Source organism: Canis lupus, chromosome 11, assembly GCF_011100685.1.
Source record: "Canis lupus familiaris isolate Mischka breed German Shepherd chromosome 11, alternate assembly UU_Cfam_GSD_1.0, whole genome shotgun sequence".
In the NCBI taxonomy this organism is placed as follows: domain Eukaryota; kingdom Metazoa; phylum Chordata; class Mammalia; order Carnivora; family Canidae; genus Canis; species Canis lupus.
This window is the reverse complement of record NC_049232.1, coordinates 50386751-50404791: the sequence shown is the minus strand read 5'-3', so window position 1 is coordinate 50404791 and position 18041 is coordinate 50386751. Positions and strand designations below refer to the sequence as shown.

The window sequence follows — 18041 nt, the reverse complement described above, 5'->3', positions numbered from 1 at the left end:
GTTTTCATTCTGGACTAGTAGGTGTGAAGTGGGATCTCACTGGTTTTGATTTATACTCTTGTGACCGATGTCAAAAACCTTTTTTTTTTTTTTAATGTTAAATATATTATACTACAGGTTTTTAATTTAAAACGTCTTGTCACAGACATTATTTTGAATTCCTTTTTTTTTTTTGCTTTGCTTTTGAATACTTTGTTTTGCCTTCCTGAGCATGTAGCACATACCCAAATGTGAGCTTAACTGTGTGGTACAAACAAAAGAAAGACAGTCTAAGAATAAAGGTTGTCAATTAGGAATGTCACAATGACGAACACTTAAGGTGTGGGAACCACTCTCTTCATAGAGTAAGTTTTAGTGTCTCCTTTTTAACTCAGGTGTGCTCTATGAGGGGAATTTATGACCTGGGCCCCTTAAAGTTGGAAATATTTAAGCTTTCTGATAACAGCAAAACCAGAATAAACAGGCAAAACTCTCACATTCTTACTCCAGTATTTGCTGAGTTTTAAAAACCCCTTTTGGCTCATTACCCTCACCCACTTTCACTCCCCACACTTGTTAACATTTAACTGTAGTTCAACAGCATTTTGTTACCCATTTAACTAGTTAAATGAGAAATCACCTATTCTACCTTAGTGAAAAACCAGTGCTTTTAATCTACGGGGGGGGGAAAAAAAAGCCTGTAGTGACACATTGGAAATGCTTTGTAATCAGTATATTAAGGAGACATTCATACATTTCAATTGCTTAATTCTGATTCCAGATTTAAGCTTGTGAACATGACTTTTAAACATACAATTAAAGCTATTCATCATAATTTGCTATACTACCAACATGAAATTACAGTTACTTCGGAGCATAAGTTAAATGGTTTAAAGTAAGCCTGTCACATACCTAGAAGACACCTTCCTGTCTCATACATGCAAATTAACTTCTCCACATAAATGTCTCTTCACTCTAAGTTACCCTGGCTCCTGAAGTCACTACTCTGAAGTTTATCATGGTCCAAAGAGAAGGAAAAAAAGTGTAACCAGGACTGATATATATATATATATATATATAATATTAAAAAAAAAAGATGGCACAGAAGGGAATGCAATTCTACAAGTGCAAGCCCTCAAGCAGCAGCATATGATAAACCACTTCTTTAGAGAGGTATCCTTTCTATCACTGATACCACAGGCCAAATTACATAGCATGCCATCTTCAAATAACAGTTGAGGCAATAAAATGCAGAGGCATCACAATGAATCCTACTTAACGTAACTACAGACCAACACTTCTCTACAAATTAATAAATTCTTTGTCTGATTGCCAATTAAATACAAGTTTTAACTTCATAGCTTTAACAATTAAGGGTCATACACTGAAGTCAATACATACACCTAGCATTTCAGTCTGAACTGTTTCATATACATAGAGCTGCAATCAATTACAAGGTATGGCCTAACAAACGCTAGGGGAGATTTTTTTTAAAGTAGTTTTTACAGTATTAAACTTATCTTGCACACTGAAGTCATCATACATACAGGGCAAAGTCAGAGCTTTTATATTTGAGTTTATTCTTCATTTAACTTTTAAAACACTACTATAGTTGAATATTAAAACAAAAACAATAGCAAGTAGTGAGCTATGATTATAGTCCTTCACTCATCCACTACTGCATATAAAATGCCAGCAGCAGTGTTATTCACCGGCCCCATTAAGAAGTCTGACACTGAACACCACCCCTAGGATGATGTTCATCATCCTCATATGCTTCCCCATTGTAATGGCGCCGTCTCTCCTGATTGGGATCAAAGTCCACAAGTTCTACCTGGTCCATTTCATCAGTCTCTTCTACTTCCTTCCTCTCAGGTAGGAGTTTTTCCAGCAAAGAAAGTTTATCAGGAGAGAGAAAGCCATTCTCGGGGAAGTTTACCTGTAAAAAGAAATCTCTACTGTAAGTTCAGTTTGATATACTTCATCATTAGCTTCTTAGAGACGTTATCATTGACCCATTTTCTCCCCAGAAAAAAATGGAATGACTATCTGCCAATCCTAAGTTAGAACACGTGTTCTAAAAGGCACAGCATCTATCTAGCTGAACAGAATTTAAAGCATTAAAAAAATAATTATCGAAAAATTGCACTGTGATGATCACCGTTCTATTCAGCACATGAGAACCCATCCTGAAACACATACTAATTCCTTTTAACAGGTACTTTTTTAAAAGCCGTTTTTCCTCTGAAAAACATTGTTAAAATGTCTATGCTAACCCTAAAGCAATCTATACATTCAATGCACTCCCTATCAAAATACCATCAACTTATAATCCTAAAATTTGTGTGGAACCGGAGAAGATCCCAAATAACCAAAGGAACGCTGGGGGGAAAAAAAACAAAAACAACCCAAACTGGTGGCATCACAATCCCATATTTCAAGCTGTAATCATCAAGACAACATGGTACTGTCACAAAAACACACACACAGATGAATAGAACATAACAGAGAACCCAGAAGTGAACCCTCAATTCTATCGTCAATACTAATCTTCAAGCAAGAAAGATTATCCAACGAAGGTAAAAAGACGGTTTCTTCAACAAATGGTGTTAGGAAAATTGGGCAGCCACATGCAGAAGGATGAAACTAGACCATTTCCTCACACCATACACAAAAATAGACTCAAAATGGATGAAAGACCTAAATGTGAGATAGGAATCCATCAAAATCCTAGAGGAGAACACAGGCAGCAACCTCTGTGACCCTGGCCAAACAGCAACTTGTTACTAGACAGGTCTCCAAAGGCAAGGACAACAAAGGCAAAAATGAACTGTTGGGACTTCAGTAAGATAAAAAGCTTTTGCACAGCGAATGGAATAGTAGACACAACCAAAAGACAACAAAATGGGAGAAGATATTTGTAAATGACATCAGATAAAGAACTAGTATCCAAAACCTATAAAGACCTTACAGACTCAACATCCAATGAATAATCCAATCAAGAAATGGGCAGAGACATGAACATTTTTTCCAAAAGACATACAAATTGCCAACACATGAAAAAATGTTCCACGTATCACTCAGCATCACGGAAATACAAATCAAAGCTACAGTAAGATACCACTTCACACGAGTCAGAATGGCTAAAATTAACAAGTCAGGAAATGACAAGATGTTGGGGAGGATGCAGAGAAAGGGGAACCCCTTTACACTGTTGGTGGGAATGCAAGCTGGTGCAGCCACTCTGGAAAACAGTATGGAGGTTCCTCAAGAAGTTGAAAATAGAATTACCTTCTGACCCAGCAATTGCACTACCAGGGATCTACCCTAAAGATACAAACGTACTGATCTGAACGGGCACCTGCACCACAATGTTTATAGAAGACGACAGACAAATGGATAAATATAATGTGATGTGTATAAATACACACACAAATGGAATACTACTTTGCCATCAAAAAACCACAAAATCTTGCCATTTGCAACAATGGGGATGGAACTACAGAACAGTATGCTAAGTGAAATAACTCAATCAGAGAAAGACAGTCCTATGATCTCTCACCTGTGGAATTTAAGAAACAAAACAGGATCATAGGGGAAGAGAGGAAAAAATAAACCAACGAAACCAGAGAGGGAGACAAACCATGAAAGACTCTTAATCAAAAAAAAAAAAAAAAAAAAAAAAAAGACTCTTAATCATAGGAAACAGAGTTGCTGGAGGAACGGGAGTAATTGGGCGATGGACACTAGGGAGGGCACGTGATATAATGAGCACTGGGTATTACATAGGACTGATGAGTCACTGATCTCTACCTCTAAAACCAGTAATGCATATGTTGACTTCAATTAAAAAAAAAAAAAAAGGCTATTTTTCCTCAAAAAGGCAGTCCTTCTTTGCCCAAAAATGGTTTTTAAAACAAAACTCCCCATTTCTTTAAAACGATAAAAAAAATACGTATTTTTTTTTTTTTACATAAAGGATTTTGAACTATATGGTCACAAGTACAGTTATCAAAAATGTACACAGTTCACTTGGTATCTCCCAAAAATGTTTTTAATGAAAACTATTTATGGGTCAAAGGCAAATATAAGATCAAAACAAAAGGGCTGAAGGTTGCTTTACGAATTCACCCTATTAGCAAACCAAGCAGGGTAGTATTTTGCCAAAAAGCCACAGTAGTTATTTTAAGTGCTTCTGAACTTTAAGATCCCAATTATAGCCTTATATTAGCTCAATTTATTTCTTCCTGGACAAGAGACACTATCAATTTCATGTACTTTACCATTTGGAAATGTAATTGTCATATTTTAATAAGCTAATCATTCTCCAACATCCCCAGAGTACTTTATTTATAGCTTACCTTAAATTCGATGATTAGGCGACCCTTCTCATATGGTCTACGATAAATTGGCATGCCTTCATTTAGCACACACTTGATATCCCCATGCTTGACAATCTGACCTAAAAACATGGAAGTCAAATTTTTCCTTCAAGAGTCACATTTTATGAGGCTTTTATAAAGTACAGAGGAATGTGCTAGCTCACTGACAGGTAATAAATTTATGTGAAGCAATCCCATTACCATTTTAGGGGCTTCCAAAAAGACCCAATATTTTACAATTTCAGCTCAGCTTACAATACCGATAAATAACTGACCAAGTAAAATATCAGTTTTCTCAGTGCCTTTACCACACTCATCTAAGTATCATACCTGGATGAGAGGTGATGACGATGGTTCGGTTGTCAAGAGTAGATATTGGCTTTTGAAAGCCACACAGGGCTTCAACCAGCTGTATATCCATACACATGAAGAGATCTTCTCCTCGTCTATATCAATGTAAATATGACATACACTTAAATTTTTCAAATCACCAATTATTGGAAGTACCATATCATGATGGCAATTGTTTTCTTAACAAGCAAGGGTATAAATAAGGGTCTCTTTCACTAAGATGTCCTTTCTTTCCCTATTCTCGAAACAGCCAAGATCTAGAAACACCAAATACACGGACCCTGCCAGCTATTTCTTGGACAAGACTTTAGAATCCTTCCACACATTGTAGGCAGCTTCTACTATTTATCATCCCTGAACTGTCTCATCCCACTCCCTCTTTGTGCTTAAACTTTCTTTTCCAGGGGATCCCTGGGTGGCTCAGCGGTTTAGCGCCTGCCTTTGGCCCAGGGCGCAATCCTGGAGTCCCGGGATCGAGTCCCACATTGAGCTCCAGGCATGGAGCTTGCTTCTCCCTCCTCCTGTGTCTCTGCCCCTCTCTCTCTCTTATAATAAATCTTAAAAAAAAAAAAAAACAAAAAAAACAAAACAAAACAAAAACACCTTTCCAATTAGTATTAGTAAAACATCCAGGGTACTCTCCAAAAAAACCCTCTTGTTGCTTCACCTCAATTGACAGCATCAAAATCCTGACTTTCACAGCATTTCCCATTGAGACGCTTGTGGGAATGAATGTTCTTTTTCCACTAACAAAAAATCAGTTCCTTCAGATAACATTCCCAACAGATTTACTGGAATCCTACTCTTGTCCAATGCCTTAGTTAGTGGACATTATTTAACAAATTGTTAATCATTCTTGTGCTTCACTTTAAGTTCATTGTGAACAGTATTATTTCAGAGCTACAGAAGACTCATACTAATTTAGTTTTCTACAAAGACAGTGCTAGTCACTTGTTTACAGTTAAAAACAACCCAATGTATCACAAACTCAGGATTGAAAGAGGCAAAAGTTTTAGGTTATTTCAAGTTAACTGCTTAAACAAACACGGTTTTGGGATGTGTTCCCTAAGCCATTCATTTATATTCATACAAAACATCTGTAGTAAAAACATCCTTCAAATTCCAGATTGGGTAATGATTTCCTTAAGTTTAGACAAAACCCAAAATCTGATCCTTTTTGCTTTAGCTTATTGAAACAGTGCTTAACTTTTGAAAAAAGACATCATCATATATAACTCAACTCTCCTGCTGCTCTTCAGGCTGTTTCCAAGTAATGTCTTGAAAGTAATGAAAAGCTCATTTAAAAAATATGCAAGACTTCAGGTTGAGTAGTTGATAAAAGTTCTTACCGAGTAAAAACAGCATGGTCCTTCTGATCTAAAACAATGATAATATCTCCTGGTTCCAGTCCTGGTTCTTGGTCTCCCTCACCATGGAATGTTATCTTCTGGCCATCTTTCATGCCTAAAAACAAAAGATTTTATACTCTTGTTTAACATCCTACTAAAGTCCAAATCTCAATCTGTTAAATACTGGTGTCTATCTGTTTATGAATCTGGGGGGGGGGGGGGAAGCCATGTCTTTGTTTATGCTAAACATACTGAAATGACTAAGACAGACTAGTAACGTGGGCAATTTTCTTAATGAATAAGGTGATCACAGTAGTGAACACAAACTCTAGATGCGAAAAGATGAGGCTCCAAATTTCAGAGCTATTTACTACTAGTTGGATTACCCTGGGGAAGCAAGTTGCATAACCTTCCAAAATACCAACTTTCCTAGAGATCTACCTCAACAGGGCTGTCTTGAAGATTAAATAATTTAAAAGGCCCACACTGCCACCAAAATAGCTGACTGGCAAACATTATAACCATAATTCTTATTTTAATTTCATTACTTACTTATGTCCTTATCTCCTGAACCAATGATCATTGAGGTGACCTCCACAGGTGCAACTTTGTTTTACTCACTGTGGAAAATATTAAACTTCTATATGTAGCCAATACTACAACAAATTCCTAAATACTCATCAAACTAGATCTAGCAGCTATCAACTCCTAATAGTTCATGTATTATACCTCCACCCACATTCCCCTCCCCCAGCAACATATTTTGAAGCAAAATCCCAATCTTACAAATACCTCAGTGTGTACCTCTGAAAAACTAAGAACTTAAACCACAATACCAGTATTATACACTGACAAAATCATTTGTGAAGCCAAGTAACTATCTTGATAGAGCGGTGAAGCAATTAAACTCAACTAGGTTTTGCTGGTTTTCCCACTATCATAAAGACCATGGGTAAATACAGCAAAATGGCTTCACTTGCCACTAATGCCCTCCCCAAAATACATACTGTTAGTAGGAAGACGAGGTCTTAGTAGAGCAAAATAAGTATCAAAATTCTACTAAACATGAGTCAATGAGGGAGTCATGAATCACATGTAAGAATACTGCAGGGCCTTAGAGTAAATGTATGTAGTTAATATGTAACATTCATATTATCAACAGTTCCACCAGTATGCATAGTGGAAATTAAATTCATTAAATTTTCATGTAAATTAATGAAAGTCCAAAGAACATTACCACATATTCATAATCTAAGTTCTTACATATCAGTTAAGAAATAAAACATGTTCATGAACTTAAGAGAAATTAAGGAAGTATTTTATTGAGACCCCCTGAATTCTTTGCCTAACCCCATTCCCCCATGCTTAATAAATAGGCATATTCCAGGGTGCCTGGCTAGCTGAGTCTGGAGCATGTGACTCTTCATCTAAGGGTTCTAACTTCAAGCCCCAAGTTGGGTGTAGAGATTACTTAAAAATAAAACAAAATCGGGATCCCTCGGTGGCGCAGCGGTTTGGCGCCTGCCTTTGGCACAGGGCGCGATCCTGGAGACCTGGGATCGAATCCCACATCGGGCTCCCAGTGCATGGAGCCTGCTTCTCCCTCTGCCTATGTCTCTGCCCCCCTCTCTCTCTCTCTCTGTGACTATCATAAATAAAGTTAAAAAAAAATAAAAAAAAAAATAAAACAAAATCTTCAAAACAGAAAGGTAAGCATATCCCTTAATCTAGCAGTCCCCAAGGAAATTAATAATGTGTGAATACCAATTAAAAAAAAAAAGTAAGAAAATAAAAAAGTAGACCAAAAAAAAAAAAAAAAGACAATGTAATGATTTAATAGAAAAGAATTAAGTGTGAAACACCAATCATTTGCTGATGTCAGTGTTATATTAAGTGAGGAGATCCCTGAAGAATTCCCTATAAATATACGAAGGCTTGGGATGAAAAAGCATTTGCTTTGTGGCTAAGAGTTATCTCTGGGTGATAAAATCATACATAAAGCCTACTAAGGATAATTTTTAGTTAACTATAAAATACAGTATTAATAAACTTGCCACAGCACTCAGGAATTCAAAATGACAAAGTGCCTCAGACTCACCTTTGTCAATATGCACCTCTAGAATCTTCTTCTCTCGAACGATCTTCCTTCCGTTGCAGCTTTTACATCTATCTTTAGGACTGATCCGTTCCCCATGGCCCTGGCACTCCATGCACACAGATTGAATTTGCTGAACCATTCCAGGTCCTATCTGATGAATTCTTATTTGCATTCCAGTACCTCGGCAATTGGGACAACATTCGACTGCTCCTTTCTTACCACCTCGGCCTGAACAGTTTAAAAACAAATGTTTAAATTGAGTATCAGATAGAATAACAAAATTTTTAAATGAATTCTCAAACATTACATTTAGTTTCCAAGATCTGATGGATGCTGCCCTAAAAGTCTACAATTCAGCCTTTTTAGATTTGATAAAATATAGTTACCATCAGCTTCACTTATCTACTGACATTTGACTGTGGTCTTCCCAAAAAGCACCATTTCAGAATTTTGTTTTAAAAATTGTGCTCCCAAAGCACTATTTTTAGTGCTACTTTATCTGTTAAGATGGAAACATTTAAAAATTTATTCTTTAGATAATAACCTACTTCTGAACAGCTTATTAAAAAGATCAGGTTCTGGGGTCCCTGGGTGGCGCAGCGGTTTGGCGCCTGCCTTTGGCCCAGGGCGCGATCCTGGAGACCCGGGATCGAATCCCACATCGGGCTCCCGGTGCATGGAGCCTGCTTCTCCCTCTGCCTGTGTCTCTGCGCCTCTCTCTCTCTCTCTCTCTGTGACTATCATAAATAAATAAAAATTAAAAAAAAAAAATAAAAAGATCAGGTTCTTAGCTAAGAATTAAACAGTTAAGTGTCTAAAAAAGAGGACACTTAAAACCGTCTTACAGGTTCTGAACCATTAGAATAAGTTTGAGAGAACAGGGAAGTGTTCACCTCTGAATTGGATTGATCCCAAAGACATCAAATTAGATTGATCCCAACTGCATTTAAAAACACATGAAAAAGAGTGGTATGTTGCTAATATTTCTCAAGGTGGTAGGTTCAGATTTTCTTCCTACTTGTATTAGGTAGTGTGTTGTCAGTTTTATGTATCTGCAAGAGCTTCAGTTTCATTTTCAGTTATAGGTGTTAAAAGACCATACCTTCACATTTATCGCAAATCACATTCTTTTGCAGAGCTAGTTTTCTTGTTGCGCCATTATAGAGATCTTCTAAGGTTACTGAGAGCTGATGTACAACATTTTTACCTAAAACAAAACACTGCTCATTAAAAATCTGAGATGCTATTTATATGTACGTTAATCCCACTTTAAAAAGAGAATGAAAATATGTATTTCACAGGATACACCTGTTGAGCACCTATTACACAAGATGGTCACACTATCACCTGATCCTCAAATTGAAATGTAATTTCAGATGAGGAAAATTGGGTGGACAGTATCTTGCCTAAGGACGCATTTGTGGCTACCTTACAAACTACAGCAGTCAAAAACCTCAACTGCAAAATCACTTGGGAAAACCAATGTTAAATATCAAGTTTCACAATAAATTAATCCAAACTGCATCCCTAATATATTCTTTGAATCTTTCACTTCAGTATGGTAATGACGTAGCCAATCACTTCATCCACAAACTCTTCATCACTAAGTTCCAAGTAAGCAAGATTGGCCAGGGAAGCAGATATATTTATCCAGTCTCCATAGAAGACTATCAATTCCCACTTTTCTAAAGAGTAGCACACTTACTTTTAGGGCAGCAGTACTTAAAAACTGTATTTCTCATACCATGCTGTCCAACAGACCTTCCTGCGGTGAAAGGTCTTACATCTGTGATATCGAACACGGTAGCTGCTAATCACATGTGGCTATTTAGAATGTAAATGAGGCTACCACAGAAAAAGGAATGTTTTGAATTAATCTAAATTTAAATGTGGCCAATGGCTACAAAGGAGTGCCGTATCTCATTTTAAAATGTGAAGTGGAACTGGGGGTTATTCTGTATGTTAGTAAATTGAACACCAATAAAAAATAAATTAAAATAAATAAATAAATAAAATGTGAAGTGGAAGGTGGAGATTGCATAAGGATACAAAGGCTACAGAAATGAGGTCATCTGCCAATGGTTAATAAGTTCCTAGTTACTGATTCTTCCAGAGACTTGTATCCACCACAAAACAGTACTGCCTCATGCCCAAGTGAAAAAAGCTCCCTCACTAGTAGCTGGACATGTCTAACGAATACTTTCAGTTTGCAAAGAAGAGTGTGACTCCAGTAACTACATCCTTTTGTTCGTAGCTCCACCTTTGGTCCTATAAAATATAGTCCCATGAAAAAAAATAAAATATATTCCCATGTAGTTGATTCTAGCATACTGGAAACTGCCCCTCTTACTTTAGCTTTATAGATTTGAGAATATGGGAAAGAAAACAAAACTCCTTTAGTGTGATTACATATGCTCCATTATCACACCAAAAAACCCACCTTTCATTAATCAAGGTCAAAGTTTGCCAGTCAGTTCCTTAATTACCCGCCCCTAAAAACCGCTTGTTTTTCTGTGGGACAAATCACCCAACCTTAGAACAATGAACTTTGACTGCAAATTGTTCTAAGATAAATTCTGTAACTACATTTCTATTAAACGTTAAAGGCACATATTCTATTAATAAAGCTGAAACAAAATTAAACACCATAAGCTATTTAGAGGCAATAAACTTGGGCTCCATTCCTCACTCTACTAATGCCTTGCTATATATAACCTTGAAAAAATTTAATTTCTGGCTCTGGGGGGAAGGGATCAAATAAGATCTCTAAAAAGGGTTTGCAAAGTATGCCCCTATACTCTATTCCTTCAATTAACGATTGATAACCTTCCTGAAATCATACATATAAGAGCTTTACAAGTATTCTCTTTAGGGTAGGATTGGCTTAGCTACATCAATCTCAGTTTAAAAAACTACATCATAAATCAAAGTGGCAGTTTTAGTTTGCAACATTATACCAACATGTAAACGTTTCAAATAGAGGATTTCTCAAGAATTTGCTTTCACCACGGGCTACTTTAATTTGCTCCATGTGGACCAGATTATTCTTACCTCTCCGTTCTCTCTGCATCCTGCCTCCTCCTCCAAAAAACATATCAAAGATGTCCATGGGGGAGCCAAAACCACCACCAGCTCCACCTTCTTTAATTGCCTGTTCTCCTCCTTTGTCATATAATTCCCTTTTCTTTGCATCAGAGAGCACTTCATAAGCTTGAGAAATCTGTTTAAACTGTTTGAAAGAAATTTCACTTTAAAAGGGTTGCAAGGTAGGCAGCGTATTACACATACTCGTCAGATTGTTCTAAGTACTATACACCTGACAAAGAATCACACAGCTACATTTAAAAGTATGACTACATCACTTGCCTTCTCTCCTTCATTTGGATTCTTATCAGGGTGGTACTTCAAGGCCAGTTTTCTGTAAGCCTTTTTCAATTCCTCCTGGGTGGCATTGGGTTTGACCCCCAAAACATCATAGTAAGTGGTTTCTTTCACCATTTTCTACAGCCTAAAATGAAATACAGTTTTAACTTTCACTTGTAAATTTTTAATAGTTAAAATCAGAGTTAAGGCAAAGAAATCTGTTCTTTCCCAAATCTGGTAAAAAAACAAAAAACAAAAAAACCAAAAAAAACCAAAAACCACCTTCCCTAAACTTCACACAAGGTAACAATCCCTTTGGTAACTCAGCCATAGATTCTAATGAACTAAGTATTAGCTAATAATTATCGGGGACTAATTCAAAGGCCTTCCTACAGCAGCTGGGTCCCCCCTCCTCCTTCACGGGAAAGCTCCATACTAACGCCACTATTATCTGGATTCTTCCGGTTTCTCTTTCCAGTACTGACAGCCGTAATCAAAAAGAGCACCAATAGGATCAGCTTATTGGTTATTAGAGTATCATTGTCTTTGGCAAATCTGATAAACCCTACACTCCCTAAATAAAAAACATTTGGGCACGGGGAAGGAGGAAAGGGAGCGGTTTATGAAACTGATTAAGAGCACAAGAAAGCAAGTTCCCCTCCCCCTCCGAAGGATGTTTCTCAATCACAGAACTTCTAGCATCTCCACTTTGACCATCGAATCCCTCTCGCCCCCACAAGCCAGCGTAGCTTCCACGTCGTTTAAAGGTTTTTTTCCCCCGTAACCTAGGCGCAGACCGTTAAGGTTTTCTTCCTCCCACCTTGACCGAAGAGGTGGGAGAACCCCAGCCAGCCCTCAACAAAGGGAAGGAGGAGAGACCGGAGAAGCGGCCGCAGCCTCCGCCCCGCTCCCCCCGCAGCCCCTCGCCCCTGGCTCTTCCCGCGCGTGCGCGCAGGGTCGCCCACCGCCAGCAAGCTGAGGCGGAGGGGACGCGGGGGCGCGCACGGGGCGGGTGCAAAGCCGCAAGCCGCAAGTCCTTGGGGACCTCAGGCTAAACAGTGTGGAGAACGCTTCAGGAAACGCCTCGGGCCCACTCACCGCGTGCCGGAGCCCGGCTGCCGCGGCACACCAGCCCTCCCAAACTGAGAATCGTGGATGCAGGAACCGACAACCCTCCCGCCCACGCGGAGCCAACCGCCTCCCACCGCGGCTCCATCCGGCTTCCCCGCGCCAACAATGGCGCCGGCCTTGGGAGGAGGGGGAGCGCGAGGGCCGAAACTCACCGGTGAGAGGGCCGAAGCCGGTGTGGGGGAGCGGGAAGGGGCGCGTTGCTGGGCGCAGCTCGGGCAGCCGCCGCTCCTCCGCGTCTCACCGAGCGTTCTGGAAAGTTCCGCCCGGCGCGCCGCAGCCGTCGCCTTTTGTAGCCGAGTCCAGGCGCGTCACTCCACGGAAGTCCCGCCCCTTTCGCCGCTGCCACCGCCCCGCGGTTACCTCGGCAACGGCGCGGGGGCGCTCGGGCTGGGAGGAGCTGTGCCGAAGGGCCTTGTGGGGGTGGGCTCAAACCTGGGTTCCCAGCGCTCGTGGAACTTTCTGGAGTTCCTTCCTCCGCCCCGCGGGGCCCGGGAGTGCGGAAGTCTCTGGCGGGAGCGGGGATTGCTAAGGAGCTGTGCGGTCCTGGGCCAACTACGAATTCCCAAGTTCGCGGGCCGCTGCCGCCTGTGAGGACAATGAGGGCTCGGGAATCGAGCCCCGTGCAGGAGCTGAGGTGGGAGCAGGAGCCTCTCAGAACAAAGCCCTGCCCGGACCTCCTTTCTGCCGGCTCCTCTTTTGCGTCTTCGGGCGTCTGTCATTGGCTCGGTTCGTCAGCCCTGAGATTCTCGAAACCCGCCGAGGAAGAAGTGCAGAACAAAGGTGCTTGGGCCTGCTCTGGACAACCTCACAGTCCTTGGATTTTTTTCTTTTTCACGTGAAGTCCATGGCCTTGTAATCCACCAAATTGCAAGTGGAAGAGCTGTGTGCAAGTCCAGGCGTCTGTGTATGTTATTTGCCTTGGTCTTGACTGTGTCTTACATACACATGGAGTACAGGGAAATGTTTGGAGTGCATTGGTGCAAACCGAGAGCCTTGGAGCCCTGGCCTGGCATTCACCCTGTTGGCTAGTGAGGGGCACCAAGAGTGGCTAACGAATCATTTTGTTTGAGCTAAATTTTAGGCTACACCACTCTGTGAACTTGGATTCACAGTCCGCAAAGTGAGTCCTTGTACTTTCAAATGTTGAAATGGGAGCCATAATGGAAAATGGAATCTGTTACATTCAAGAATATCAAACAGGAGTGTGTGTCTACCACCAAGAAAGCTGGAGATGCAAAGTAGAGAAACCTGTGTTCACATCACTTAGATTTTAGTGGGGAACCATATATGTCAATGAGCTTAAGGGAACCATAAAATACAGGTCAACAGGGGAGACAAGTGTATCAAATCTGATGGAATAGGGAAAGGAAAGTCGTTGAGCTGAGTTTTTTTTTTTTTAAGATGTCACTTAGAAATTTGATTAGCATATAGTGTATTATTAGTTTCAGAAGTAGAGTCCAGTGATTCATCGGTTGTACAGAACATTCGGTGCTTGTTTCATCATGTGCACTCCTTGATGCCCATCCCCCCACCTTCCACCCCTCCAACAACCCTCAATTTGTTTCCTATGGTTAAGAGTCTCTTATGGTTTATCTTCCTCTCTAATTATGGCTTATTTTATTTTTCCCTTTTTCCTCTATGCTCCTCTGCTTTGTTTCTTAAATTCCATATATGAACGAAACCATAAAACTGTGTTTCTCTGATTGACATTTTACTTGGCATAATACCCTCTTAGCTCCATCCACATCATTGCAAATGGCATTTTTGATGGCTGAGTAGCAGTCCATTGTATATGTATGCCACATCTTTTTCCATTCATCTGTTGATGAAATCTGGGCTCTTTCCATAGTTTAGCTATTGAGAAATAGCCGTTGCTGTTATATAAACATGGGGGTGCAGGTGCCCCTTTGGATCACTACATTTGTATCTTTGGGTGTATACTTAGTAGTGCAATTGGTAGGTCCTAAGGTGGCTCCATTTTTAACTTTCTGAGGAACTGCCATTGAGCTGAGTTTTAAAGGGAGAAAAATATTCACTGCAAAAGAGAAAGCAAAAGAGAAGGCTAATGAAAGAATGTGATACTTCTAGGGAATTGTAAGTAATTAGATATTACCATAGCTAAGGGAGTGGGTGGCAGTAGGCTAGGCTTCAGAGCTAGTTGGGGAACAACCTTGGGTATAGCTTGCTAAACTCAGTATTTTGAATTTTAACCATTGAGGCATTCTGATGTGTACCTTTTCAACCTCCCCTCTTTTTTTTTTTTTTTTTTTTTTAAAGATTTTATTTATTCATGAGAGAGAGGCAGAGACATAGGCAGAGAAATGCAGGAGCCTGATGTGGGACTCCATCCCAGGACTCCAAGACCATGCTCTGGGCGGAAGGGAGGCACTAAACCGCTGAGCCATCCAGGGATTCCCAGCCTCACCTCTTTTATTTAAACTGTGCACCCAGTCACACTAAGCTATCTGCAGTTTTCCCAAATGTACTTGTCCACTTCTCTGCTTTCGCTTTGACAAAGAGGCACATAGAGGCACATAATCTTTACAATATTAGATACTACCTTCTCAACTTATTGCCTCTGGTATAAACTTTGTTTCTTTAACCAATACTTATTTAAAGTCTAATACTGCCAGGTAGAGCACTGGGGTTGGGTAATATAAAAATCACTGAAATCATGTTCTCTGCCTTCAAGGATCTCACCACACAAAAAAGGATAAGTTGTGTTGTAAATGCTAATAAAGGAAGAGTATTGAGATGCTGAGTAGTGGAACCTTGCACCATCCAGATGAGTATCTCAGACCAAGAGTCCAGTAAGTATAAAAAATGTGAACAATCAATAGAGAACAATAAAAAATTACAAGTTCATGTGTTTTGAAGCATAGTTCTAAAATTCCGACCTCACCATTTTATAAACCTATAAACAAACCTGCATTGGTTAATCTAACATCAGTTAAGCATGTAGAATAAGTAGAATATATCAAAGAACTTCAGCTGAGAGTTTCCACAATAAACGTTATGTCCAGTATTTCTTTTTTTAAAATAATTTTTACCATAATTTTTAAAAAAGATTTATTTATTTATTCATGAGAGACAGAGAGAGAGAGAGAGAGGCAGAGACACAGGCAGAGGGAGAAGCAGGCTCCATGCAGGGAGCCCGACATGGGACTCAATCCTGGGACTCCAGGATCACACCCTGGGCTAAAGGCAGTGTTAAACCCCTGAGCCACCCGGGCTGCCCTTACGTCTAGTATTTCTTAAATATTACTGTATTTAGTGTTTCCTTTTGCTTCAGGAATCCCATCGAAATTCCCAAAATTTTGAGAAAGATGGAAGTCAGAATAAAGGTATGAAATGTAATATTTAAAATCCTTTTAAAACCTGCAAGCTGGAGCACCTGGGTGGCTCAGTGGGTTAAGCATCTGTCTTTGGCTCAGGTCATGATGCCAGATTCCTGGGATGGAGTCCTGCCTTGGGCTCCCTGCTCAGTGGTGAGTCTGCTTCTTCCCTCTCCCTTTGCCCCTTCCCCCTGCTTGTATGGGCTCACTCATGCTCTCTCTCTCAATAAATAAATAAAATCTTAGCCCCCTCCAAAACCTTGCAAGCTAAGTGAACTTCATTCTTTATTAAGAATACAATAAAGGGTGTAAAAGTTGGTTTTAAAAAAGGAAAACTATGTGCTTATTTGCTTGTATGTGTACAGAATATTTCTCAAGGGTATCCAACAACTTGAAATACGATTGCCTTAGGAGAGAGGAAGGTGCTGGGGAGAGGAGATATTTCAGAAAACACTATTTTGTAATTTTGGAATATTTAGGCTATTTGAATGTAGTACTTATTTAAAAAGTTAAATTTAGGGATCCCTGGGTGGCGCAGCGGTTTGGCGACTGCCTTTGGCCCAGGGCACAATCCTGGAAACCCAGGATCGAATCCTACATCGGGCTCCCGGTGCATGGAGCCTGCTTCTCCCGCTGCCTATGTCTCTGCCTCTCTCTCTCTCTCTCTCTCTCTCTCTCTGTGACTATCATAAATAAATAAAAATTAAAAACAATAAAAAATAAATAAATAAAAAGTTAAACTTAACAAAGTATAAAACACTTTCTTCCCACTTCAGGCTTTGAACTAGTAATTTTTCACCCCAACAGCAGAATTAGCCTTAAAAAACATTACATATGTTCTAATATTTTTCTCTCATAGAAACCTAATGATGCTAAAAAATGTCCTTTTTGTTTTAATGATTTTATTTATTTATTCATGAGAGACAGAGAAAGAGAGAGAGAGAGGCAGAGACACAGGCAGAAAGAAAAGCAGGCTCCATGCAGGGAGCCTGATGTGGGTCTCGATCCCAGGATTCCAGGATCATGCCCTGGGCTGAAAGCAGGCGCTAAACCACTGAGCCACCCAGGCATCCCTAAAAATATGTCTTGATGAATATTCTAGCTTTTCAGTTAGAGAACTCAGTACCTTTAAGCAGTGTTATTTATATAAAATACAAAAAGATTAGCAATAATTTAGCATGTGATTTTTTTTTTGTTAAGTGGAATCATATACATGCTGTTTGAAACATCTTTTTTTTTAAACTTCTCTCTTTCAATTTTGTCATCTTACCGTATTAGAATAAATAAATCTACCTTATTATTTTTAATAGCTTCATAATGTATAGTATGCAGGCATTATAATTTATTTGACCATTCCTGTATTGATGAACATTTTGGCAATTTCCAGTGTTTTACAAACAATGCTGCAGAGAATTTCTCAAATACAGCTATAGACACTCATGCCAGTGTTTCTGTAACGTGAACATCTAGAATTGAAGTTGTTGGGTCAATGTAAATGCAGGTTTAAAATTGTAGTAAGTAAGTACTCTTCCCTTTTTTGACTTTTGTGTTTCTTTTCTTCTCTCTTCATTTCCCCTCTTTATTATGCTTAGGCAGCTTTCACCAATCCAGCATTATAAATGTATTCTCCCGGGTTTTCTTCTAGTTGTTTCATCATTCCATTTTTTACATTTAAATCTTTATTCCCCTAGAACTGATTTTGGTGTAAATGCTGAGGATTATTTGTAAGTAATTGAGTTTTATTTTTCTTCAAATGGTGAACCAGTTTTTCTGTTTTAATACTGTTTTTCCTGACTAATATGAAATGCTATTTTTCTTATATACTGAATTTACATTAAAATGCATTTTAAAAATTATTTTTCAAAGATTTTATTTATTTGAGAGAGAGAGAGAACACGGACATGAGCAGGGGAAGGCAGAGGGAGAGGGAGAAGCAGACTCCCAGCTGAGCAGGGAACCTGACGCTCCCAGGACCCTGGGATTATGACCTGAGCAGAAGGCAGACACTTAACTGACTGAGCCACCCAGGCACCTCTTACGATGCATTTTAATG

General features: G+C 39.5%; 1 protein-coding gene and 1 non-coding gene across 3 annotated transcripts; both read right to left on the bottom strand.

The window, feature by feature from the left end:
• Positions 1–697: 697 nt before the first annotated feature.
• On the bottom strand, positions 698–12963 carry LOC119863874 (DnaJ heat shock protein family (Hsp40) member A1). 2 transcript variants are annotated; one of them, XM_038552596.1, is made up of 9 exons: positions 12806–12963; positions 11526–11667; positions 11211–11388; positions 9262–9366; positions 8160–8387; positions 6062–6176; positions 4692–4807; positions 4341–4441; positions 698–1918 (listed from the first exon to the last, which is right to left on the bottom strand). In XM_038552596.1, exons 2-9 carry the CDS (start codon positions 11655–11657, stop codon positions 1700–1702), a joined length of 1194 nt encoding a protein of 397 aa, XP_038408524.1. In that variant the 5' UTR covers positions 11658–11667; positions 12806–12963; the 3' UTR covers positions 698–1699. The 2 variants fall into 2 exon arrangements, with proteins under 2 accessions (XP_038408524.1, XP_038408525.1); XM_038552597.1 differs by lacking the exon at positions 12806–12963 and adding an exon at positions 12621–12762.
• On the bottom strand, positions 12386–12454 carry MIR207 (microRNA mir-207). Its single transcript, NR_128725.1, has one exon. It is a non-coding gene; the product is annotated as a microRNA mir-207 (primary transcript).
• Positions 12964–18041: the final 5078 nt, after the last annotated feature.

Bases quoted from the DNA above. Each gene is read 5' to 3' on its own strand.
- LOC119863874 (XM_038552596.1), bottom strand. From the start codon at position 11,657: ATGGTGAAAGAAACCACTTACTATGATGTTTTGGGGGTCAAACCCAAT. The intron at 6,177-8,159 runs GTGAGTCTGAGG...TTTTGTTTTTAG, and splicing joins AGAGGTGCATATTGACAAAG to GCATGAAAGATGGCCAGAAG. The intron at 1,919-4,340 runs GTAAGCTATAAA...TTCTTTTTACAG, and splicing joins GCCTAATCATCGAATTTAAG to GTAAACTTCCCCGAGAATGG.